The sequence below is a fragment of the Felis catus genome, chromosome E2 (genome assembly GCF_018350175.1).
Source record: "Felis catus isolate Fca126 chromosome E2, F.catus_Fca126_mat1.0, whole genome shotgun sequence".
Lineage (NCBI taxonomy): Eukaryota > Metazoa > Chordata > Mammalia > Carnivora > Felidae > Felis > Felis catus.
In genome coordinates, this window is record NC_058382.1 from 15,598,472 (window position 1) to 15,624,268 (window position 25,797).

The 25,797-nt window shown below is 55.5% G+C and overlaps 1 protein-coding gene across 9 annotated transcripts in view; it reads right to left on the reverse strand.

The window, feature by feature from the left end:
- Positions 1–2,253: 2,253 nt before the first annotated feature.
- Positions 2,254–25,797, reverse strand: part of SIPA1L3 (signal induced proliferation associated 1 like 3) — a 239,418-nt gene continuing 215,874 nt past the window's right edge. For 8 of the 9 annotated variants that reach the window (XM_023245055.2, XM_045046365.1, XM_023245056.2 and 5 more), the window contains 6 exons: positions 14,887–15,052; positions 13,897–14,146; positions 11,460–11,603; positions 7,346–7,481; positions 5,561–5,642; positions 2,254–4,318 (listed from right to left, as the gene is read on the reverse strand). In XM_023245055.2, coding sequence (XP_023100823.2) covers positions 4,175–4,318; positions 5,561–5,642; positions 7,346–7,481; positions 11,460–11,603; positions 13,897–14,146; positions 14,887–15,052 — 922 coding nt within the window. In that variant the 3' untranslated portion in view covers positions 2,254–4,174. The remainder of the gene's footprint in view (positions 4,319–5,560; positions 5,643–7,345; positions 7,482–11,459; positions 11,604–13,896; positions 14,147–14,886; positions 15,053–25,797) is intronic. The other variant, XM_023245059.2, reaches the window with a different exon arrangement.

Below are 25,797 nucleotides of genomic sequence, written 5' to 3' on the forward strand. Positions count from 1 at the left end.
CCCCTCCCGGGCTATGGTAGGCGGTGGGGGTGCCCGGAGCACCTCCCCTGGGGTCCCCCATCCGGATGTGGGGCAAAGAGCGGAGGGGAAAGGACCGAGGAGAGAATGACACGCACGCGAGGTTGGGCGGGAGGCAGATTTGGGCGAGGTGGGATGAGGAGAGAACCAGGACACTGAAAGATCAGGAGAGAGACACAGAGCCACGCATTTATAGAGAATCAGAAAAAGAGCAGGAGAGGGAAGAAATAGATCTGGAGAGAGAGGTAGATGAGTGAGCCACAGGAGTGATGGGAGGGGGGAGAACAGAAGAGAGATGGAGATTCAGTGGGAGAGGGAGACATCAGGGAGAGACAGGAGGAGGAAGGAGCCGGTGATTTAGGGAAGCGGGAGAGATTCGATGAGGGGAGGTAGAGAACCAGGGCACATAAATTAGGAGAGAGGCCAAAGAATAAGAGGGAGGCACATGTGGGGTTAGAGAGATACAGTCAGGATCCAGGGACAGGCCAAGTCTCAGGACAATGACACAGAGATGAGACTTCGTGGGAGAGGAGGACAAAGAATGTGGGGGACAATAGAGAAACGTGGAGAGAGCCAAAGGTATAAAGGATTCAGAGGTTGGCTGGGGAAGAGAGCCAGGGGTGATGGGAGGGAGAGAGATGGGGGGGAGGGTACAAGAGGGCACTCGTGGGATGACCGAGGAAGTTGGAAACTGGGGCAAGATCAAGATGGGGAAGGGACCAGCAGGGCACAGTGTGGGTGCGAGTTGCGGGGCGTTGGACGTTGGTGTGTGTCACAGGCTCCAGGAGAGAATGTGAGAACAGCTTGTTCCATGGTTCCCATGCCGGTTGGGGGAGGGCCGAATGGGGAGGAGATGGGGCCTCAAGAAGGGCGGAGACTGGGAGAGTGTCTGGAACACTCTAGAGTTTTTAGATGTGGAAATAGCTGGTCCACCTCCTCTGGAAAAAGGATATACACCCGTTTTGGAAAAAGATATTTTTTTTGGGGGGGGGAGGGGAGAGGCTGAGTCAGGAGCATCAGGTTTTAGCTCAGAGATGGAACACTCCATGACAGGTAAGTAGGTGGGGTGGGTCAGGAAGATCTAGCCACCTGGCCAGCCCTGTCGAGAGGCTGGGCAGCTTCTCAGATCCGGACTTCCCACAAGAGTCCAGACCTTGGATTTTCACGTGGAATTCTGAGATTCAGAAAATTCTGAGAATCAGGTTGGACCCTGATCCCCAGGTCAAACCGCAAGTTCACCAGAGCAGATGCAGATCCAGGCCAGGAGTTTAAGGCCTCTCCCCAGCTAGGAGAGCCCCTAGAGGGAGGCTTGACCCAGGGGTGCGGTCATGGGACACCCCCACCTCACTGTGCTCCCCTTGGCCTGGAAGCAGGGGCTGATTTGCACCCGAAACCACCAACCAGTTGACTGGCAGCGGGAGGCCTACTCCCACCGATGGGGGCGGGGACATGCAAATAAGCCAGCACCAGGAGGGTGTGGCCTGGGGAGACCGCAGCCAAAGGAGACAGGGGCCCCTTGGTTCTTTCTGAGTTCGCTTTCAAAGGGCAGATTTACTAAGCTGGAAATCCGGCTTTATGGCCAACCTCCAGATTTTTAAAAGTTTGACCACTAAATCTAAAACCAGCGCAACTCCGTGGGCTAGGTCTGGCTTTCTGGCCTCCAGTATATGACTTCTTCAGTAGAAGCTCCCGTTTTAACTTAAGGACTTTTTACATTCTCAGTGTTGGATTCCTGTCATTTGGGTTTCAAGGCTGGTTCTTAGGGAAGTGTGTGTGTGTGTGTGTGTGTGTGTGTGTGTGCGCGCGCGCGCGCGCGTGTGTTTGTGTGAGACAGAGACAGAGAGACAAAGGGAGAGACAGAGGGAGAGAGAGACAGAGAGAGAGAGAGGGAGAGAGATGGCGTTTGGGACCAGGGGGATGGGGGAGGAGGCTGACGCTGGACCACACCCTCCCATCAGTGACTCCAGGCAGCTGCCCAGCTAGTGAACACACAAGCCATTTCTATGAAACATTTATTTCCTTTGAAACCTCCAGAAACATGCCAGAAAAATCTCAAGACAGGGATAGGAAAAAAAAAAAAAAAAAAAAAAAAAAAAAAAAAGACAATAAAGAATAAAAAATCCAAATGAAATCAGCATATGAAAAAAAAACCCTGCTATCTTCAAGCCTTCAGATTGAACACTAACCTCAAATTAAATAGATTTGTTTTGCAGAGATCCTTAAAAAATAACAGAAAACAAAACCAAAAATCATAATTTACACTTGTCAATGTACATGATTAGGTCCCCAAAATGATTCAAATGATCTGAAGAGATGAGGAGAACTTAAAAAAAAAGAGGGGGGGGGCAGCCTCCAGGTTAGGGTCTGAGGAAAGGGCGGTGGGGAGGTCCTGGAGAACCCTTCCAAAAAGGGGTGGGGAAGAGGGGCAGAGAGATCACAGTAGTTGGCCAGGACTGAGGACCAAGCAGGTCCCACCTTGAAGCCCTCATCTCACACCACAGGTGAGGGACAGGAGATGGCAGATCTGAGGGCTTCTCGAGGGACTGCGATGTGGCTGGGGTCAGAGGTTGATCACAGGGAGACAGGAGCGCCCTTTTCTCTTGCCCCAGCCGGCCGGCCCAGTGTGGCACCTCCCTGTCCAGCCCGGCACCTCTCTGTGTCCTGTGCAGTCCCAGAGTCCCCTGCCCTGAGGTTTCTGGCCCCAAAGAGAAAGCAGGGGGCGGGGTGTCTCTGGACAAAGGCTGGACGACCTGCTGCTGGCTTCCAGCCCAGAGGGTGCTGCTCGGAGCCGGGCCAGCTCCCCCTGCCTGGGGCCTCCCAAAATGGGCAAGCCCACCCACCTGCCCACCCTGACTTTATCCCTCTGAGTCCTCCCACTGAGTCCCAGTCCACGGGGGACACACCTTGATCCTCAGCTTGAGGTTGGGGGAATCCACAGATTGTGGCCATACAGACTTGTTCTGGCGCAACTCTACATGAAAAAATAAATATATATATATATATATATATTTTTTTTGTTTTTAAAGGAAAAAAAGAAACTCTGTTTCCTGGGTGAACAGCGTAGTACCACTCTGGCTCGGCTGCCTGGCAAGCTGCCCCTTATTGCCTTTAGAGAACCAGCGTCTCATGGGGGGGTTCACACAGCAAAGCACTCCCCGGGGAGCACAGTGAGGGTGTCCGGGCGTCCGCTTGCGAAGGGAAAACAAAACCAGAGAGGAGTTGCAGGCTGTTTTCTCTTCAGCCCTGACCGGAGGGCTGCGTGGAGCCCCTCCTGGTGCCCGGAAGAGGCCCTGGCTGTGTGGTCGGAGCTGGCAGGGCCTGGGGAGGAGAGACAGGGCTTCGCTGCCTGGGGCCAGGGCAGTAGCTGGAAGGTGGCATGGCCCGGGCGCTGTGGCCTTTGGCGGTCGAGGGGCGGATAGAAAAAAGACGGTATAAACAGTCCCGAGTGTGCAAATAGAGTTTCCCCTCAAAGAAGTTGACTTTGGATGCTGGGGGAGTCCTCTCTCCATCCAGGGTCCCAAGAAAAGAAGTGAAACTCTAACAAAGTGCTCCTGGCTGCTTTTTGGAAGAGCGAGGTTGGGAGGGGATACTGTCCGTGCCATTTGGAGCTAGTGCACTGGGACTGAGACCCCTGGCCAGTTTCCACACAGGCCTTCATCTCTCTGGGGCCGAGGGGAAGCACGGGCCAGTTTCACACTGGTTTTTCATGCAGGGGGCTTGGCCCCACAAGCCCAAACTCTGTTGCACGTGGTGAAGAAACCTGGTTTGTGGACTCCTGGAGCTGCGGGGTTTGGAGACACACACCTGCCCTCCCTCTCCCCTTCCTACAGCTTCTGATGGCTTGGTCCTAGGAAGAGGCTAGATGGGCCTCCTGGGCGCGGCGTGGGCACGGTCCAGTCCCCAGGGACCAGAGATGGGCAGTTCAGAGGGAGGCCTGAGACCATGTCATCTTGTGGGGCAGGAGGACCTTGAGCAGACCACAGCTCACAGCCCGGGGTGGGGCCTGCGGCCATCCAGGGTTTCCGTGTCCACGAGGAGGGCGGTGGGGCCCTGGCTGGGTTATCGTGGTCATACCCGCAACTGGGAACGAGCCAAGGGAGACAGGAGAGCGGGAGCCCGTGGCTGGCCGGGGCAGGGGTGGGGGCGGCTCGCCGCCTCAGAGCTCCTTCTTCTCCCTGCAGAAGATCTCCGCGAACTTGCGCAGCTGCTCGCTGGCGGCCTGTGACTCCTCCTGCAGGCGCTGGTTGTTCTGGCGTAAGCTGGCCACCTCCGACTGCAGCACGGCCTTGTCCTGCTTCTCCTGTGGAGTGGGGCCAGCGTCAGCGGGTGGGCACAGACGAGGCCTCCTGAGCCAGGCGGCCAGGGGTTCAAGCCCCAGCTCTGCTTCTCAGCGGCTTCGTAAGCGTGGGCAGACTGACTCATCTCTCTGGACCCACTTCCTCAACTCTTCCAACAGACCTCACTGTAGTTACCCACCACCCCGTTTTACCCTCATGGCCATCTAAGGACTCGGGGACTGTTAGCCTCAGTTTCCTGAGAGAGGAAACCCAGCCTCTCCTAACGGAAAGTGGGGAGCTTGGGACGCGGGCGCAGGCTGCCCGCCGTACAGGCTCCCTTGGCCTTTCAGAGACGCCCTTCCAGAACATGTCACATCTGAAGGCCGCTGACTTGTCCAAGCTCAGGCAGTATTAGATGGTGGGGTCGGATTTGAACCTGGGCCCCTATGATTCCTGTGCTTGAGGCTTCCACATTATACTCTGCCACCTTTTTGTTTTTTTGCCCAAAAGTATATAAAGCAACAAGTGGAAGTTCTCTGCCCTTATTTCTCTCCTCATTCTTCTATACCCTGGAGGTACGTATGATGAACAATTTGGAACGTTGCCTTCTAGATAACCCTCTGCCCTGTGGATGTTAATTTTTTTTTTTTTTTTTAAAGTATGACAATGTTCTAGGAAATAGTTCTGTAGCTTGCTCAGTTTTTACTTAAGTTACTGGACTTCTTTTGTATGTGAGTAAATACACAGATTCCTGCTATTATTTTAATTGGCTGCAGAATATTCCACTGCATGGGTGTCCTGTCCTTTATATAACCGTTCTCCCGTGGAGGGACAGCTGCACCGGCTCCCATTTTTTTTATTGCAAACAGAGCAGCAATGAGCATCCTTGCTCATGGATCTCTGTACCTGTGCTTGAAATTCTGCTGGACAAACTCCCACAAGTGGAACTGCTAGGTCAACAAGGTAGACAGTTACATTGTTTGATAAATATCATCCCGCTGCCCCCCAAAAAGGCTGGGGCCAATGTGTTCTTCCTCCGAGACCGTAGGCGGGTTTCCTCCATGCGTCTCCCAGCCCGTGGCACGGTCACCTTCTACTCTTTACTCAGGACGACACTCAAAGCTGGGTGGTCTCTCCCAGCGTGGAAGGGGTCGGGTGGGGACAGGTGCCGCAGCCTCGCTGCCCAGGCCCCACACCCGAGTGTCTGGGGGGCGGAACGGGGGGGGGGGGGCGCGCCGCGAGGGCCGGCCGCCTGGCGGCCTTACCTTCTGGAGGTCGGTGTGCAGCTGCTTCAGCATCACCTCCAGCTGGTGCACCTTGCCTGTCAGATCCAGGGGAGGCTCCTCGCTGGAAAGACAGGGACAGGGTGAGACCCAAGGCCCACCGGCCCCCAGGGAGGGTTCCGGAGGAACAGGGGGTGCGGGACACTCCTGTCCCCGAAGTTCTGGAGAGTCCTTTCCTTGCTGGGGTCCTGAGGGATGCCTGGAGGGAGGCTCTGGGGGAAGCCAGAAAGGAGCCAGCCCTCCTCCCTGCCGCGCCCTCCCCAAAGACGGTACATCTGTGGATGTGGACAGGGGGCTGTGGCAGCCTGTGGAAGGCTGTGCATGCGCCCGCCCTGACGTGTGCCTCCCCCGCGGGGCCTGAACCACGCGTGTGCTTTAGGTGTGAGCGCCTCACACAGAGCAAAACCAGAACCCGCCTCACAGACACATCCACTGAGCACCTCGCAGACCTGGGCACGGTGTCTGCCACGGGACACTGAACATGGGGGCCTGCCCTCGGGGACGGGAATGGAGGACACTGACAAAGACGATGACGGCGCCCCCGTGACAGAGAGCCCGCCCTGCGCTGTGCACAGTCTCGATCTAACAGAGCTCCACGCCCAGTGTAGTCTGGGAGGTCACCTCGTCATTACCCGCTGGGCAGAGGGGGAGACTGTGGCTTAGGCGGGGACCCTTGCACCCTGGAACCCAGCCCTGGCCTGCCCGGCCCCTGAGGAGGGGAGGGGCAGCCCCTCCCTGTGGGAGCTCCACTAGGCACTGTGGGGGGCGGGGGAGGGTGTGCTGCCGCAGCCGCAGCCGAGAGGGGAGACATTGAGCCCTCCTGCCCTTTCTTTCCACCACAGTCTTGGCTCCTGGGGGCCTGCAGCTGCAGGGCAGGTGGGAGAGGGTCAGCTCAGGGGCGGAGGGAATCCAGGAGCTCGCCCAGAGCCCACAGTCCTGCCCTTTCCACACCAAGCCTGTTCCTGCCCTCACTGTATTGGCACATTTGTAAGTGCCGAGTTCCCGTGATTACAGTCGGGCCACATCTCTGGTGGAGGTTGAGTTCTAAAGCCAGTGAAAAGAGGGGTGTGAAGAAGAGTCAAAAACAAAAACAAAACACCAAAACCCAGGAGAGTCAAAATTTCCCTCGAAAATTACTTAATTTGCCCATAAAGTACAGCGCACCTCTGGTGTGAGCCTGCCTTGTATTTTTTGCCAACCCAGTGCGGTCAAGTCTGTTGCACTAAACGTGCGATGACCCATGTCCTCTTCTCTCCCTGGGAAGCCTCACGCGGGTAGGACCTCTGTCAGCGCTTCCACAGCTGGCCCAGCGGGCCGTGCCAGGGGAGAGGCGAACAGTAACTATCAGGTGGCCATCCGCAGAATTCTGGAATGTGCGGAGGAGACCCAGGGGCAGACGGGGGGGGGGGGGGGGGGGGGGGATCAAAGGCAGGGAGGAAGAGACCGGGGCGGGTGAGGACGCAGTGGGGGGCACCACTCAGAGGTATTTCGAAGTTGGAGGTCGACTGACCATATGGATGACGCTGCGTTGTCTCCACCCACGAGGACCAGGCTAACCCGGACAAGGTCACCTCTGGGTTCCGGTGTGTGGGTTACTCCCAAGTCCCTCAGGGGAGACGCCCCCCTGGCTGTGCCGAGGGGGCGTGGGGGATGGGCAAGCAGCTGCTGTCTCTCATCCGCCTGGTGTCCCCCTCCTTCACGGGGCAGGCCGGCCACCCTCAGGGATCCGAGTTGCTGGGCCACCAGGTGTTCCCAGGAAAACCTCACCTCATGGTAGGGGTGGTCCTGGGGGTTGGGGGCCCCCTCTCCAGGCTCAGGTGGCTGTGGACAGGACTGTGTGCAGGTGGGACCTCCGGGCTCAGAGCTGGGTCGTTGAGGGAGAAGAGTGAGACAGCTCTTTGCACTGCCGGGCAGAGACAGGGGAGAGGGGAGAGGAGTCAGCAGGGCTTCCAGTGCCTCCTCCCTCTGCTCCCCCGCCCCACCGACCAACCACCTTTCCCAGCACACCTCCCACCCAGACCTCCGTGACACTCCCAATCACTTTTGTTAGATCACGCACTTAGGATGGGCTCCAACCAAAAAAACCAAACCAGATTGACGCTAACAACAAAATCTCATCCTGATGCTGAGCAAGCCTGTAGACTAGTGACGAGTTTATACAAAATGCAAGGGACAGAAACAAGTTAAATGGCAGTGTGACAGAGTAACCACCCAAATTCAGCATAAATGACCTGGTTTCATCAACAAACAAATGGTATGAAAAAAGTGGCCAAAAGAGGATGGGGTTGAAGTTGGGTGAGAAGTACACGGGGATTCATTTGCACTGTAGTTTTGAGAAGCTCTGTGAAATTTCAAAAGCAGAAAGAGAAGACAGAATACCATGGGTACCGAGGAGAGAAAAGAAATCACATGGCTGTTAAAGCTCTGATTCCCAGGTCCCAACCTGAGCACCTGCATTTTTATTTTTTTGAGGTTTATTTATCTGAGAGAGAGAGAAAGAGAGTGTGGGAGTGAGTGGGAGAGAGGCAGAGAGGGAGAGAGAGAATCCCAAGCAGGCTCCAAGCTGTCAGCTCAAAGCTCAATGCAGGGCTTGATCTTGGGGGTAAATGGAGTGGCCACCGGGGAGGGGGCTTTGGCTGCCCCAGCCCCTCTCATAAGCCCACAGCTGGGAACGAGTGTCTGGACAGCTCTGCCTTCCAGACATCTGCTGGCATCTGGGTCTCCAGGGAGAGGCTTGGAGCTTCTCAGCTGCTTCCCACAGAACCAGTGATCCTGGCCCTAGGATGCCTGGACCCTGGGGGGGGGGGGGGGGGACGGGGGTGGAGAGGAGGTGGCCCTGGCACTTCTCCCTGCATTCCTCCTGGGACATGGCCCCCACACTCCCCTTGCAACCCATCAAAAAAAGAGCCCATTGCTCAGGAAACCCAGGGAATGAGGTCCCCCCTCCCCCCACAGGCAGCTGTGAGATCGCCTGGGGCCCCTGTGGAGACTTGGAGAGGACAGCTGATAAAGGCCCTTAGGTTCTCTTCCTGGACCCTGAGTCTGGGGTTGAAAACCCAAATGCCCTCAGGAATATGCAGGTGCTATAAATGGTGCCACTCATTTTTTTAAAACAATTTTTTAAATGTTTTATTTCTGAGAGAGAGAGACAGAGCGTGAATGGGGGAAGGGCAGAGAGAGAGAGGGAGATGCAGATTCTGAAGCAGGCTCCAGGCTCTGAGCTGTCAGCACCGAGCCCAACGCAGGGCTTGAACTCGTGAACTGTGAGATCATGACGTAAGCTGAAGTTAGACGCTTAACTGACTTGAGCCACCCAGGCGCCCCATGATGACACAAGTGCCGTGAGCCTACGTAAATTCATTAACGCTAACAACCACTTTGCAGTAGGAATATCATCTGACTTTATTTACAGATGAGGAGACTGAGGCAGCAGAGGCGGACCGGTTGCCACCGTGCTCATCAGCAGCGAAGCTGGGGCTCAAACCCAGGCAGTGGGCTGTGCGTTGCCTTCAAACCATGCCTGCCCTCACCTCCCTCAGGAGACCGCCGTGCCTTCACTTTTCACATCCTCTGCTGGGCCCCATCTCTGCCCCTCCCTCCCAAAGTCCCGGACCCAAGTAATGTTCAGCCCGACACTACCCGTGACTTGTGGTGGTGGCGGCGGGGGGGGGGCACATGAAACTTTTGGGGCCAGCAGCGTCTGGTTTGTGGAATCAATAAATGAACCAGTATAATATATGCAGTTCCCTTTTTGTCCCCCAAACTATCCCTGCTTTCCCACCACAGCTGTTCAGAGAGTGGGTGAGCATGAAGTGTGTGCCGGGCTGGAGGCACCACGGGACGATGGTCAACTGGGTCACACTTAGAGGAAAGGCCTCCCCATGCCAAGACCCCCGAGATTTGTGGGGACAAAGAGCACGTGCATTTTCACTCTGGCAGCAGGTACTGGGCTCGCACCCACCTTACACTGAACCTGCCACGTGCGAGGGGCCCCTTTCCCCTCCCCCGCAAGCCGTGCTCTCGAACTCCATCTCTGCAGTTGTGACTGGTGAGGACGCGTAGCTCAGTGAGTTGTGACTTGCATCTGTTTTATTAGGAGAGAGCTTGAGTGTATTTTTAAAAGTGTAAGAGCCATCTCAGTTTCCTTTTCTATAAAGGAAACCATGCCCATCTTTCTGGAAAACGTTCAGGTCCGGGCTTAAATCCTTGCCCTGTGTGCCCTTGGCCAGGTAGGTGACTCTGGTGGCTGAGCCTCAGTTTCCTCATCTGTAACCGGGAATCCTAACACATCCCTCACACTAGAGAATAGAAGTGATGTCTGTGATAAAGTGCTGGCTCCCTAGAGACGCTCCGTAACGTCATGGTGGCCCGCGGTCACTTCCTCCTGGAAACGCCACACGGAGCAACCCTCTCCCCCACCAAGAGAGCGTCAGGCCTCTGAAGGGTCAAACTTGCCTGCAGCACTGGGCCCCTGCTGGCAGCCACTCCCCTCCCGGTGATTCAGAGGCCTGGCCTGGTCTTCCCTGACTGCTCTCCTGTGCCACCTTACCCATAAGCAGAGGCCTGACTGCCTTCCCCCAGTGACTGGGAGAGACTGCACAGTAGGAGGGAAGCTTCCTCCAGGGCCACCTGCCAGAGGTGGACTAGCCCAAACATGGAAATATGAAGGTCATGTACCATATGGGTCTGGTTTAAGGCATCCTGCGCTGAGCCAGACCCATGCTGGGAAGCCAGTAGTGACCGAGCTGGCCCCAGGTCCTGCCCTCAGAGTCCAGTGGGGACACAGACCCTTCATTAGACAGCGGAGGCCCTGAGGTCAGGGCCGGGAGGGAGGAGGCACAGGCAGAGGGGTCAGGGCTGTGGGAGCCCAGAGCAGGTGCCTAATCCAGACTAAGGGATATCAGGGAGAGCCTCCTGGAGGAAGGACAGCAAAGCTATAGTCTGAAAAATACTGAAAAAAATGAGCCGGAAGAACATGTTCGTGTGTGTTAGGGATCACCAGAAGTCCCATTTTACAGCTGACTCTTAGAAAGATAAAGCTGCTCGCCCAAGTCACGTGGGAAAGAAATGGCAGAGATTGTTAGCTGTCCCTTGTCACCTGTTTTCCCTTTTTCCATAATAACGAATCCCAAATTTTAGTTGGGCATAAGACCTCATTTCCCAGCCTGCCCTGAAGCTATTAGGTGGGGCTGTGTGTGATACTCTGGTCATTGGGAAGTAAGTCCAGGGGGAGCGTCAGGCTTAGAGACACGTCCCTAAATGGAGGGGATGTGTCTCTCCCCTGCTGGCTGGAGCTGGACATGATGGCCAGACCTCTGGCAGCCATTTTGGACCATGAGGGTAAGGCTCCCTGGAGATGGCAGAGCAGAGGGTTTGAGGAGCCTGCACCCTAATGAATTTGTGGAAGTGCCACACCAGGCCCACACCACCCTCCTCAGGACTTTTAACCTGCATAAAAACCTTGCCTATTTAAGTCATTGTTAACTTGGGTTTTCTGCCATCTGCAGCCAAAGCAAATCTAAATGCAATTTGGGTTATTGTAAGTCTGCCCGGTGATACAATATAAGGCACTGTCTTTTGAGGGCTTGTTCTGTGCCTGACATGTTTTACACACAGTTTCCTGTAATCTTCACCGTAGCCCTGGGCAGTGGGCACAGGTCACATTCCTGCTTCGTAGATGAGGTAACGGGATCAGAGAGACAAAGACAATTGCCCAGGACTGCACAGTGAATAAGTGACAGGGCAGGATGAGAACCCTGCTCCCCCTAATTCTGGATCCTGAGCGTGTCCCACTTCAAAGCCCCAAGGCCCTCCACTGATCCTTCTAGAACACAGCAGGGGGTCGGTAGGGACCGGGACAGGTTGGGCAGAAGGCGCCTACCTTCGTATGCCTTGGCTGCATTTACCAGGCTGGACCACTCAAGGCCAGAGGCCGTGTCAGGCAGTGGCATCATCCCGGGGTCAAGGCGCCGCAGTGGCCGGTCCCGCCCATCGGCCAGCGAGAGCTCCGAGGCTGAGATGGTGGCTGGGTAGGAAGAGTGGAGACGGCAGATGGGGGAGAACGACAACGTGAAGGAAACAAACTTTCTGTAGCGTGTAACATCACAGAATTGTTACAGCACAAACGATTAATACAATTATTAGAAGATGACACGTGCCAGCAGGAAAAGGGGTGGGAGTCTCGGGTGTTTACGAGGGTGGGGACAGAGAGAGAGGAACAGAGTAGCAGGAGGTGAAATCAGAGGCGATGGGGCTGGACTGTGGGGCCTCGTGGGTCAGGACTTTGTCTTTTGCTCTGAGTGACACGGAGCCACTCAGGTGGCTCTGCGCAGGGAGGGACGTGACCCGACAGAGGTGTTCACGGGCTCTCTCTGGCTGTGTGTGGAAGACGGACCGTGTGGGGGCGGGGGGCGGGGAGACAGTGAGGAGGCTGCCGTGGCCCAGGAGGGAGAGGAGAGCGGGCGGGACCAGGTGAGGCTGTGGGGGCAGGGGAACAAGCGGCAGCCCCTGGACCTATTTTGCACTTGCAAAAGTACTTCCTGAAGAGGGGATGTGAGTGTGAGCCAGGGTGCAGGGGGAGCTTCAGGATTCGGAAGCTGGCCCTGAGATGGGACGGCAGGGGACAGGCCAGAAGTCTGCTTCCGGAGGTGTGGAGCGGAGGACGCAGTGCCAGCCCGCAGACATAAATCCAGGTCGTTAGGGCGTGGACAGTGTCTGGCTATGGCAGGGTCACCGTGGGGAGAGCTGCTGGGTCCTCGTGTGGCAGGCCAGGCAGAGAAAGAGGCCCCTGGGAGTGACAGCACCAGCGGCCGCATTTGCCGCAGCCATCGGCTGAGTCCCACGTGCCAGCTGTAGGCCCCGGGCCTCGGCCTGCTGATGCCTCACAGCTGCCAAAGGGGAGTGGACAGAGGACTGCCGTGAGGCACCGAGAGGTCAGGAGGTGGCTCAGGCAGGAAAGGCCAGGCCTGACTGACCACATGTCCTCCTGCTGAGCACCATGCCGGGTTGTGTCATGGGGATCATCTCCCAGCCTCACCTCCAACTGGCCAGGAGGGAGGTGCTGTTATGACCCTGCGTTGTGCTCAGAGCGAGGCGTCTCGCCCGCATTCACACTGTCTGGTAGTGGCACTTGCCTTTGGACTGCGTGGCCTGACAATGACCCTGCTCTAAGCCCAACCCCATGAGGGTTTGGGGTTTAGAAGGTCCCTGTTAATACTCCGTTCTAGCCCTGCTCTGCAGTCCGGAGGTACAAGCCTGACTCGCGATGGATTAAAATGCTTGCTCCAGACGGTAGAATGCTAACAAAATAATAAATAGCTACTGCTTTCCCTGCATATCAGGGATTGTGCTAAGCGTTTTCCACGTATTAATCTGAGTCTCAGTTTAATGCAGTGAGGGGTAGATTCGCCTCGAGCAGAGATGGGGACTGAGTGAGAGGAGGCTTTGGGAGGCTCCATCCCAATAATACAGGACACAGCCCTCGGCCAAAACCCCTGGGGACACATCTCCGAAGTCAAGATCTGTTTGAATCGGAGAAAGCTGTGCAGGTGCTATAACATACCACACCCAGAAGGGCTGGGCAGCACCCCGTATCCAACACAACAGCGTTCTGCAGTGAAGTTCACGCTCACTCACACCAGATGGGGTAAAGAAGAACAATAAATACATAGCCTCATGTCCGTCTGGGTTGGGTTTTGCTGCTCAGTGAGCTTGGCCCAAACTTCTGCATGACCTCTCAGTTGTAGAGTGTTTGGGGTTGTGAATGAGGGATTGCAGGGTGGACCAAAGGCAGGGCCAGCCCGAAATGGTGCACCGGTTCTGATGGGGGCCCCCCTCGTGGGGGATGCTCAGTAAGCAGTCGCTGGATGAGTCAAAGGATGGATGAGTCATATCCCTACACCCCCTCCCTCCAAGAGCTGGCAGACTTGGGGGGAATCAGGTAAGTAAATAAACACTCGCGAAGCCATCTGCTTGGTGCTGGGACAGGATCTGGGGGCGCAGCAACTGTAAGGCCTGATCCACACGGCCCTCCAGGCTGCAGCAGGGGGTGCTGACACCCTCTCTCTGGCCTCAGATGACTCCAATTTTGGGGCACTCCAGACTTCTAGGTGGCCCCCCAGGTGCCTGGCCGACAATCCCCTGCTCGGTGGGACACCCTGTGCTCCACCATCAGTACCCGACTGAAACTCCTATGCACCCGCCTCCCTACCATGGCTGACACCAACACTGAGGATCTCCAGTGCTGACTGTCCCCCCCACCCCCGCCGCTTCCCATCGCCAGGGAGACTCCCCCGCCAGCCCCAGGGGCCCGGGCTCACATTTCTTCTCTGGGAAGCCGTTGCCGGTCGCAGGGACGGTGCTGGGGCTGCCGCCGCCAGGGGGGTGGGGGTGCTGGTGCTGGCGGCGGGCGGGCAGCGTGCTGGAGGGGAAGGCGCAGGTGCTGCTGAAGAGCACATCGCTGGGCAGGCCCGGCTCCAGGCTGGCAGCGTTGGCGAAGCTGGGTTCCCGCCGCCCGCTGCACAGACTCTCATCTGACAGCGTCCGCTGCAGGCTCTTCTGTGGGGACTGCTGTCGAGACAGGGTGGGTCATGGGCCGCGGTCGTGGCCTGGCTCACGGTCACTGTCCTCGGGCACCTTCCCGTCTTGGATGGCTGTGTTTCTGACCCACCCAGCATCTGCTTTTGCCCCTTTCTGCTCAAAGAATCCCAAGTTTCCCCTGGGGATAGCTCCTCCCCCAGTCACGCCCCGCTTGGTTGTGGCCCTCAAGAGGCCAATGCCATTCTCCCATTCCAGGTAAGGTCAGGGAAGGCAATGCCAGTCATCGGTGGGGACCGCTGGGGCCAGCTTGGGCCCACAGGAGAGCACAGCCAACCAGAAGTAGGCGGGCACAAGAGTGAAGGGAAGCAGTGGCTAAGGGAGCCTGACTTTCCTGGGAACCCCGCCTCCACTCTTGGACCGCGCAGGGTGGGTGGGTGGAGGCTGCTTCCGGCCTGGGCTCCATGAGAAGGACATGAGAGCCAGTTAAGAGCATCCCTTCCCAGTCACATGAGCTACCCTAGTGTGGAAGAAACGCCCCACGTGCCTACCGAGGCTGGCTTACGTTGCGATTAGGTCCCTGACTAATGTGACGACCCGACCCCTGACTACGAAGCTACATACACCCGGACGGGACTGGCAGTGCCCCAGGTGGAGGCCATGGGCAGGGAGGGCCAGAGTGACTGCAGGGGGCCCTGTCTTCCTCCCTCACCCTCCCATGACCGCCCGGCCCGCCAGACCGTGTGTGCGTGTGGGGGGCGGCCTCTACATACTCCCGCGTCCCTCTCCTGCTCCGGCGCCAGGTTGTCCATGATGATGAGTTTCTTCAGGTCGTCCTCGATGGTGGATTTGTAGTTCTTTCGTGGGGAGCGGAGGTCTCGGAGGGACGCCCTCAACCGCGGCTGCCCGAAGACGTTTTTCGTGTTGGTGTCCACCTGCCTAGAATGACAGGATCGGGGTCAGAGGGGTCTTGGGGGGGGTGGGGGTTCAAGCTGCTTCCCGACCCAAGGCTGGCTGCCACCGCCACCGGGTGAGGGGCCACAGCCTTCTCCGTGTCACCTGGTGAAGGTGAGCTGGGGTGGGGGGGCAGCGTTTATTCTCACCATTCACTCGTCCCGCAAGTGTTTCTATCTTCTGGGAACCCGCTCTGGGCCATGCCTTGTTCACATAGCAGTGAACATGGCGCTGACCTCCAGTCCGGGAGACTGACAATGAATATATGGACAGAAGTCTGGGGGAAGCAGGAGGGAGCCCACAGGGTGGAAGAGCACGCCAGGCAGAGGAAACAGCAGGTGCTGGGCTACGAGGGGTTCAAGCTTGGTAAGTGAGCAGTGGAGGGGCCCACAGGCGGGGTGGCCTGAGTGAGGGGACAGGGAGGGGATGGGTGGTGTGAGGGGAGGTCTGGGAGGCGACGGGACAGATCCTGCAGGAACTGCAGGAATGAGCCACAGAGGAGACCTGGGACTACACCTGGGGAGCCTCTGAGATTCTGAACTGGTGAGTGTGAGATCCTGATCTGTGTTTTAGAAGGATCACTCCGGTGGCTGGATGGAAAAGTGACCCTCATGGAAGTGGGGCCAAGAGTGGGAGGAGGGAGACGGTGAGAAAGTTCCTGCAAGCTGTTGGGGTGAGAGATGAGGGTGGCCCAGACCAGGGCTTCCAAATGCAGAAGAGAGATGGGGTCCCATGGCGTCTCACAGAGGGATAATCTCCTGGGAGCCAGGTCCCCATGGGGTGAGTGCTGGGCCACGGAGAGCAGACCTCTGGCTGGGGCCCCCAGGGTCCATCGTCAGATGTCCCTAACTTTGGTTTTCCTCACCCATCGTATGGGCTAAGAGAGTTCACGAATCATGGGGTGGCTGGGGAGATCCAGAGATCAGGCACCTGAACCCGGGGCAGGACCCTGGGGCCCCCTGATGGCCACCATCCCCATTTTTCTACTGGGCCTTCAGTTCCAGAAGTTGGTCTGTGAGCCCGGGTCACTCAAATCACCATCTTCTTCAGCACCCAAAGCTGACCCCATGCTGCCTTCCAGAACACTGCCATCTAAAAGCCACTGAGGCACAGCCTGGGGCTAAAATAAAAGCAGGAGCCCCCAGAGGCGGACAGGCCTGGGTCTGAGTCGTTCTTGCTGAGAGGCTGCAGGTACATCGCACCACCTCTCCGATCCTCTGGAGAACGTGCTGACCTCCCAGCACTGTGGGGATTGCTAGAAAGTGCCGGCTGGCACCCGACAGAGCCAATGCTTGGGAAGCATTCCCAACTGCTTACCGGAGGCTGGCCCCGAGCTGCGCACGCTCCTCCACTGCTCCCCTGACCCCTCTGCTGGCCCCACAGGCCGTCATCCTCTGGCTCCCCTGGAGCTCCCCGTCCTCCACTCCTGGGACTTCCCCTGAGGCCTCCTCTAGCTCTCAGACTCTGGCCCAGCCTTTGGGCTCAGGTCTGACTTTCCTGGTGAAAACTGGGTCCCTGACCAGAGGTGTCACCAGGAGGGAAATAATGACAGCTAACAGCCCCTCACTGTGTACCGGGCCCCGTCCACCATCCCGAGGACTCCATGCACGAGAACTCGTTGAATCTGCACAGCAGCCTCCCCGGGAGCCACTATGACTGTTACTCCCATTTTACAGATGGGAGACTGAGGTACAAAGAGACTAGAGTAACTACACAACAGGCGTCCAAAGTCACACAGCCCCTGTGAGTGGAGGAGTCAGGATTCTCGCCGAGGCGAAGGTTCTGATACCCTTCTGAACTGTCTCTGTTTATTAATCGCAGGCTATCGCAATAATAATCGTTTTAACAACTATTTTAAAAAAGGTGACACCTGGACTTTACAATTTTGTAACTCAGGAAAGAAAAAGTCTTTGAACCCAGGAAGAAATAAGATGTCTAGGGCTCCTGAGGGTTTTGAAGTCTGTATTTCCTTTCTCATTTTCTCAGCTGCCACCTTGGGATTTTAACAAAAGAAGGAAGATAGGGTGGCGAGTTTTTTTTCTTCTCAGGTCATATTCCTCCCCAAATTAGAATTCCAGGTCTAGGGTAATGCTGGCTCCATTACGGTGTTCTCTGAAGTGTGCTCTCTGGGCAAATGAAAAGCTTTAGATCCAAAAAAGAGACACAGAAAGCGCATACGCCCTCAATGAGTTCCTCCCATGGGAGCTGGAAGGGGGCTTACCCCTCCCCATGCCAAGGGGGTTTCGCCATTTTCCAGAATCCCCTGCAAGGAAGGGGGTGATGTGTGGGACTCAGCGCAGGGCATGTCATGTGCTGTGCCCATCTCTCCTGGAGAGGGAGCCGGCTGGGACCTCAGCTTGTCTATGGCAAAAAGGGGCACCGTTTACAAGGCTGTCCTCCGGGACAGATGCAAAACCCCCCGCAGAACACTTTCAAACATGCATACTCTCGGCCCTAGGGGCTCTACTTCTGGGAGGATGTCCTTCAGGAAGGGGAAGGGTGAAGCCTCCCAGAGAAGGACGATGGCCCCAGAGTAAGAGAGGCAGACCTGATCCACAGGGCACCGGAAGAGGTTCTCTCAGATACAGCACAGAAATAAAGAAGTGGTATGTATAGTGTGAAATCATTTTTAGCAGTAACTAAGTTTACACACAGCTTAGTTTGATACATTAAAATTTACCAAACTCTCAACTCCAAAAGATGGGTACCATTGGGGGATTCACTTTCTAAGAATGTGCCTCACCACAGCCATGAGATCCTTGACGATAAGCCCTGCTCTGCCTCTGCCCTCATCTCCTCCCACACAATGCTCCCAATGCTCCTTAAACATGCCAGGCACATTCCTGCCCCAGGGCCTTTGCACTGGCTGTTGTGTCTGCCTAGAGTGTCCTCAACGGCATTTCCCATGAATGGCAGCTTTTCACCCATCCAGCTTTTCTCAAATGTTGCCTCCTCAGAGAGGCCTCCCTGACCACTCAGCCCTCTGGCGCTCCCTCCCAGCCCAGATGTGCTCGATCGCACAATCCTGAGTGCTGTTTCACTTGTTCACCTCCTGGCAGTTTGTCGTGGGCACTTGTGTGCTTGTGGTCCCACTCCCACCTCACCTGCAGCCATCTACATCCTGTTCTGTGTGGGGAACAAGGCTTGCCATGTTGCAAGCACTCAGAAGTAGCTGTTCAGTGTGAATCACACAGAACCAACCTTCTTTCCTCCCAACCAACCCACTAACCCACCTGCCTATCTCCTTCCTGCCAACCTTCCTCTCTTCCTTTTTTTTTTCTGTTCATTTATTTTTGAGAGAAAGAGACAGAGCGTGAGTCGGGGAGGGGCAGAGAGAGAAGGAGACACAGGATCCGAAGCAGGCTCCAGGCTCCAAGCTGTCAGCACAGAGCCTGACGCAGGGTTCGAACTCATGAAGTGAGAGATGGTGACCTGAGCCAAAGTTGGACGCTTAATTGGCCGAGCCACCCCAGGTGCCCCCTCTCTTCCTTTTCTTAAAAAAAATTATTTAAGTAATCTCTACATCCAATGGTCAGGCTTGAACTCACAACTCCAAGATCAAGAGTCGCATACTCCTCTGACTGAGCCAACCAGGCACCCCTCTTCCTTCCTTTTACAACAAGCTTAAATGACTTCTATGAAAGAGGAAAAAGTACAGAGATATCTTAAAAAAGTTAAGCCAACGAACACAAGTATTCCTTCCCTGCTCTGTTTCCTTTGTGTTTATTTGCAAAATCGCCTTCCCAACTCCCAGGACCTCCAGGACTCTCCTGGGGGCATTCCTGATTCTGCGGTGGAAGACTGGCTCACCAGAGGACATCCTGCTACGACCGCCTCCCCCAACCCTCAACTCGGCAACACATCTCATCTGCTGCAGGTCCCGCGGCCTGACACTGTGTGCTGCCACGACGCGCCTAAAGGGGAAAAGGACGACGGAATTCAGTTTGGAGAGTCAAATCTATCATTTGTGCTCTTAATTCTTTTCCTCCTGGAAGAATTTTCCAATGTATTTCCTACACTGCAAATTCTAAGCAATAATTTAAAGTGATATCAGTTCCAGGTTAACAAAGCCAAACGAACCGGGCTTGCACATTCTGATCTTTTTCCTTTTTCTCAAGATCTCTGGTCTCCGTAGTTGTCAAAACCTAATGACCCCTGAGGACAAAACAGACCGCTCTCTGATTATTCAAAAGCATGAGATCCCCTCTTTGGTGCTAACATGGAACTGTCACCGAGGTAAGAGAAGAGCAAGAAAGAGAAAAAGGCAGAAGGGTAGAGACGGGGAACCATACTGGCAAGTGAAGAGGAGGGTGAGGGAAGAAGCACACACAATCACAGGGGCTTCATCATGTTTGGAACATTCCAGGAAGGATGCAGCAGAAACAGAGCTATGGCTGCATGTGGGGAGGGGCGCTGGACCGCTGGGCGCCATAGAAGGGAGAGAAGCTTCTTTTGTATTGCAAACCCTTTTGTACTAGTTTGGTTTTTATCCTGCGCACGTTTTACCTTTCAAAGTTCAAATGAAGAAAACGCCAGGAAGGATGTGCCTTCTCTCGATGTCTGCCCTGCAGCACCGGACATAATCTCTAATTTGCCCATGCTGCCTGAACTTGCGACTTTGCCGTGTCGTGGAATTAAACCACTTGCAGTGGAGAAAAAAGAAAGGCAACTTACAAAGAAGGCTCTGCAGTAAGGAGCCAGACAACAGCAACTCCTTTTTCCTGTGACACAAGGGCCAGGGGTGGAAGGCGACCAACGGCTCTGACTTGGCTGGGCCTGCTCCCAGCTGACTCTGGGCTCTGGCCTCCAACTGGGGCGGCTCCCTCGGGGCCAAGTTAATTAAGCTAATTAGCACCGCTGTCAGCCTGTCTGAGCTGGGGGCTGTGCCAGCATGGCTGGCGAGGACACACCGCAGGTCTGCACCTCAGGCGGAGGGAGAATATTCCTGGAAGGATGGCTGGGAGAGCCCTGTAGGAGCAAGCAGCGGCGGCCTGCCCTGCCGTGGGGAGGAGTGGGGGGTGGATGTTGGGGACAGACTTTCCCCTGCTCCTTTGGTGGCTGCACTGAGCTGGACCTAAATCCGAGGAAGGAAGGAGCCCGAAGGCCAGCTGTCAACCAACAGACGCCAGTGCCTGTCAGCCCAGCCAACAGTGACCAGGCATTTCCCTGTGATTCACTGAAATCCTCACATCACCTCTAGGATGGGTACTCCTGTCCTCCCCTTTTGAGGCTGGGGAAACTGAGGCACAGTGAGTTGAGGACACTCAGCATCCACATTTGCCGGATGCTCTGAGCCACCGTGAGATTCACTCATGATGGAAGCTGTGCTCGACCGTGCATGGGTCGTGGTAGCAGCAGCTCCTGGTGAGCTGCTGGGCCTTCGCCCCGGTGCTGGTGTCTCGTGTGTGGCTGCATTCTTTCCTCACGGCTGCCGTGAGAGAGAGGTTCTACCATCGCCTCACCCCCACAGGTGGGGGCACCGATGCCGACAGGTGCTGGTGGAGCTGGGATGTGGACTGAGACGGTCGGACTCAGGGACTGCCCATCACCCCGAGTGCTCACTCGCTCCTGGTATCCAGGCTGGCCCCACACACGGGATTTCCCCTCATCCCCTCAGGGGCCCTACATGAGGATGCTTGGGGCCTGGGTCCTCAAGTGTGACAACAGAAACTGTTCGCTAGGGCCTGCCTCCTCCTTACTGGGCCCAGAGTCTGCAGGGACAGGGTCGGGCGGGGCCCGACCTGTATAGGTCCAAACAACCCTGTGTAATGTCGCTGACTAGTGGAGACACGTGGTGTCAGTATGGCCGTTCCCTGGAAGAGCGGCGGCCTGTTCTTGGCTGTGCCTGTTTGTGAGGGAGGCTTCTTAGGGTGGCCCAGGGGCCACTCTAGCCCACAGGGGCACTGCCGTCCCTTCAGTTGGGTTAAGATCAGCCTGCCGGGGAGGAGATGCCCAGGACGGCTAGGGGCTGCTGACTCCACCTCCCAATCTGAGCTCCAGCCTTGCATCTCCTGCCGCTGCCGGTAGAGAAACACGTTGGCGTGGTCACACCCTCACCTGCTAAGCTCTGTGCTGCTGAAACACGGTGGGGTGGGGAGAAGCTCAAATGGATTAACTCACTAAATCCTCACAACCCTGGAGCTAAGGATGACCGTCACCCCACTTTAATGAGAGGGAAACTTGGGGCGCCTGGGTGGCGCAGTCGGTTAAGCGTCCGACTTCAGCCAGGTCACGATCTCGCGGTCCGGGAGTTCGAGCCCCGCGTCGGGCTCTGGGCTGATGGCTCGGAGCCTGGAGCCTGTTTCCGATTCTGCGTCTCCCTCTCTCTCTGCCCCTCCCCCGTTCATGCTCTGTCTCTCTCTGTCCCAAAAATAAACAAACGTTGAAAAAAAAAATTAAAAAAAAAAAAAGAGGGAAACTAAAAAAAAAAAAAAAAAGAAAAAAAGAGAGAGGGAAACTGATGGGTTAAGGTGGGGGTCGGCAGCTGACGGATTCCCATCCTGACCCTCACGCTGTTCTGTAATGGCCAGCAGAATTAAGTGGTCAAAACAGGGGTGTCTGGCCATCTCCTGAGGCAGAACTGTTGGCCGGTCCCTCCCCCAGTGTTGACCAGGGCCTGCAGCAGAAGGGCCGAGCACGAGAGACACAGCACAGATCCTCCGTCCTTCACTAGCTTCCTCCATCGTTTGGTCAACTAGAGCACGTGCCCAAATACAGAGGACACTGCTCTGTCCAAGAAATTAGTCCTCAGGAAATAGGAGTCACTGCCCTGGACAGGAGTCCTCTTGGGTGGTTTATATGACAAGACACTCTGATGGTTAGTTACCTTGCCAGGGATGAATCCTGGCTCTGTTACTCAGCTAGAAAGCTGGGTAACCTGGCTATGTACTTCTAACTGTGCCTCAGTTTCCTCATCTGGAAATGGGAGGTAAGAACAGATCCCTCTCGTGAGGAGGGTCAATGGGGCTGGGTCTGTACAGCCTGAGCCCAGCAGCCTGGCTGAAAGGGAGCACCCCTGCGTTGGATGAGGCCATTAGCACTTCTCCATGGGGCGTGTTAGAGGTCTTTGACCGGAATTAAGGAAAAGGGAAGGAAAGAAAGACAGGTTTGGTAATTACTCCTGGTGGGGGTGGGTAATGAGCTCATAATATGTGGTGACCTTGTGGGGACAAATTACACAACGAACGAACATAACATTTGCAGTGATTAACCTTAACTAACTGAGTGAATCTGGGCAAGTAACATAACCATTCTGTACCTCAATTTTTCTTATCTGGAAAATGGGATGCAAAGTACTTGCATAGTGAGGATTAAATGAGCTAATGTAGGGGAAGGGCTTCTGACAGTAGTTGGTAAAGTGGGTATTAACATACGGAGGTAAATAAGTTATGCAAATGAGTTTTTGTGCCTTGGGATTAAATTTCAGTGACAGCTTCATAGGCAGGAAAAAAAAAGGTATGTTTAACCTCAAATAATTTAGCTTGAAGACGGTGTTTTCTGGAAAATTAGGTTAGGTGACTCAGAAGTATCTTTTTTTTTTTTTTTTTTTTTTTAGAAGTATCTTTAACAATGATAAAGACACTATCTCCAAAATGCTCAGAGAGAATTGAATAAAACAACTTTATGAAATGCGAGTGTGTGGACAAAAGCAATCATTGTAAATTAACATATTATCTTCTGCATGTGATTTAAAAAATGTATCCAGCTGGCTGGCTCAGTCCATGAAGCGTGTAACTCTTGATCTTAGGGTTGTAACTTCAAGCCCCATGTTGGGTGCAGATCACTTAATAATAAAATCTTTAAAAAAATGTATCTATAACTAAATTATTGAATATTATAAGAAGCCATGGAACTATTTTATGTGTGCCCCCAAATATTTGATATATATTTAAAAAAAAATTTTTTTTTAATGTTTGTTTATTTTTGACAGAGAGGGAGACAGAGCATGAGCGAGGGAGGGGCAGAGAGAGAGGGAGACACAGAATCCGAAGCAGGCTCCAGGCTCTGAGCTGTCAGCACAGAGCCCGACACGGGGCTCGAACTCACAAACCGTGAGGTCATGACCTGAGCCGAAGTCAGTCGCTCAACCGACTGAGCCACCCAGGCGCCCCTATTTGATATTTATATGTATATTTTATATACTTGGTTTACATACATACATTTATACAAACCTACACATCTATAAAAATGACGTGTATGTTTGAGTCTTATCATAGGGAAAAGTGGGTTTTTGTTTGTTCAGTGTTATCACATATTCAGGCATATCATCTGAGCACCTACTGTGTACTGGGCCCCGGGTGGGGCTCATGGCACCTCTGCTCTCCTGGAATTCTCAGTCCACCATGGGGGACAGAGAGGAAGCCAGCCGCCAGGAAATGATGCTCTGATGTACCCTGGGACAGGTGCCGCAGAAGGGAAGAAGCATGAGGTCAGTGGAAGGGATGAGCCTGGTGTGGGCTTGAACGAATTTCCCTAAGGATGGCGTGTCTGGGTTAAGACCTGAGAGGTGGGGTTATGGGTCCCCTCCCACCACAAAGATGCTGAAGTACAAACCCAGTATCTCAGAGCGTGACCTTATTTGGAAATAGGGTCTCAGACAATGAGGATGGACCCTCGTCCAGTAACTGGTGTCCTTATAAAAGGGGGAAACGCCAACACAGAGACGCGCCCACAGGGAGGAGGCTGCGTGAAGAGGAAGGCGGACGCTGGGGAGATGCATCTACAGACCACGGAGTCCAACACGTGGCCTGCAAATCTGCAGCAGCTGGGAGACCAGCTGGAACAGGTTCCCCTTCGCAGCCCTCAAAAGGAACCGGCCCGGCCAATGCCCTGATCTCGGACATCTGACCTCTGAACCGTGACACGGTACATTTCTGGAGTCGAGCCGCTCAGTCTGTGGCACCTCACTGCCGCGGCCCTAGTAGGTACGCACGCAGGGAAAGGACAGCCAGAGCGGCTGCCGTGGTGGAAGAGCAGAAGGGGGTCAGCAGGGACCGACCCTCTGGCCACCCTGAACAGTGGGGGTCTCGTAGTATCTTATGGGGTTGCAGCGAGAACGCGACGAGATGCATGGCGCGTACGTTCACTGAAGGAGCACCCGGAGCGCCAGGCAGCCGAGACATGGCACCGGCTCTCCAGGAGAACGAGAAAAGTGACCGAATGACGGCCGGGGCCAGGTCCAGTCGGGAAGGCCCATCTGACGAGGTGGCATCAGACTAAGCTTCCCGGAGACATCCCTGAGATCGGGGGCGGGGGTGGGGGAGTTTTCCGGGCACTAGAGAACCCCCGGAAAGGCCCTGAGGTTGGCCTAGCCTTGGCAAGCATGAGGTGCAGCAGAGGCCAGTGGAGTGGAGAAGGGACGGGGCGAGCGGGGGGATGGGAGGGCAGAGGAGGGAGGAAGCCCACCGAGCAGGGTCTGCGCAGGAGTTTCGGCGAAGCACATGCCGCAGCCGGTGCCTGGTACTTGTGTGCTTGGTCAACGGAGCCCTCGTCATCCAGCCCGGGGGTGGAGGTGAGCGGAGGGTCAGAGCCTAGACTCCCGCGTGTCCCTGGCTGTGAGTGATGCGTGTGAACTGGACTCTCGGTGTGAGTTGCCCAGGCTCTCCTGCGGACATCTGCAGGGTCACGTTTCTGTCTTCCCGACACCTGTCTCCTTCTGAGCTCTGCGTCATCCACACATTTGAATGGTCCACCCAGGTCATGAAAGACTTTACAAAGAACTGGGGGAGGAGGGCAGATCCCCCCACACCCAATGGAAGAGGAGCCTTGGACCACTTCTGTCCCTTACCAGCTGAGTGGCTCGGGGCCTCAGTTGCCTTATCTGTAAAATGGGGTGAATAGCAGGTCTGCCTTACAGAGCTGTTGTGAGGACTCAGGGAACTAATTCACGTATAGGAGCTTAGAACCGAGACTGGCACACAGTGAGCACTCAGTAAATGTGAGGTATCATCTTCTAACTTAAAACAGAAATCCCTCCCTAATGCATACTCTTCTGCTCTCTTCTGCTCTCCAGCAGAGCAAAATGCCTCAAATGAGCTGAGCACACAGTTTCCTCCCATTCCACCCTACCCTTCTCTCCTGCACCCTGGGGGACCTCCATGAGGCTCAAAGCGACGCCCAGCTCACAGCCCATCATGCCCAGGCTCCTCACCCGGGCTCCTCCGCATACTCTCTGCACACTGAGGACTCTCTGGCCCCGCCCTGCACTCCCCCTTCCTCTCTACCCACACTCCCGGCCTTGGGGTATGCCTCCAGCCTCGTGCCCCTGTGAGACGACACCCAAACTTCCCCCTCCAGCCTGACTTCTCCCTTCAGCTCCAGACTCCTTACCCCGCCTCCTCCTTGATGTCTTCTGTGCTTCGCAAACGTAACCCGCCCGGGACTCTCCCCAGCCAAGCCTGCTCCTCAGCTCAGCCCTCACCTCAAGGCAAGCCTGCCCTTCCGGCTACAGGACCTAGAGTCTTCTTCAGCCTCGCCCTTCCTCTTAACCCTCGTCCGGTCTGCCAGGCAACCCTGGTGGCTCTCCTTTCAGCTCATCCATCCAGAAGCCACGCCCTCTCCCTTCTCAGCCTCCATCCTGCTCAGCCTTCCCCAAACCCCGTCTCCTGCATAGCGGCTCCTTGAAGGCTGTGCCCCTTGGGCAGCCAAGGGGCCCTGTGAACACCCAACTAAGGGAATCTCTGTCCACAGAGATGGTGCGGGACTGGCACAGCATCCTGCTGAACGAGTGA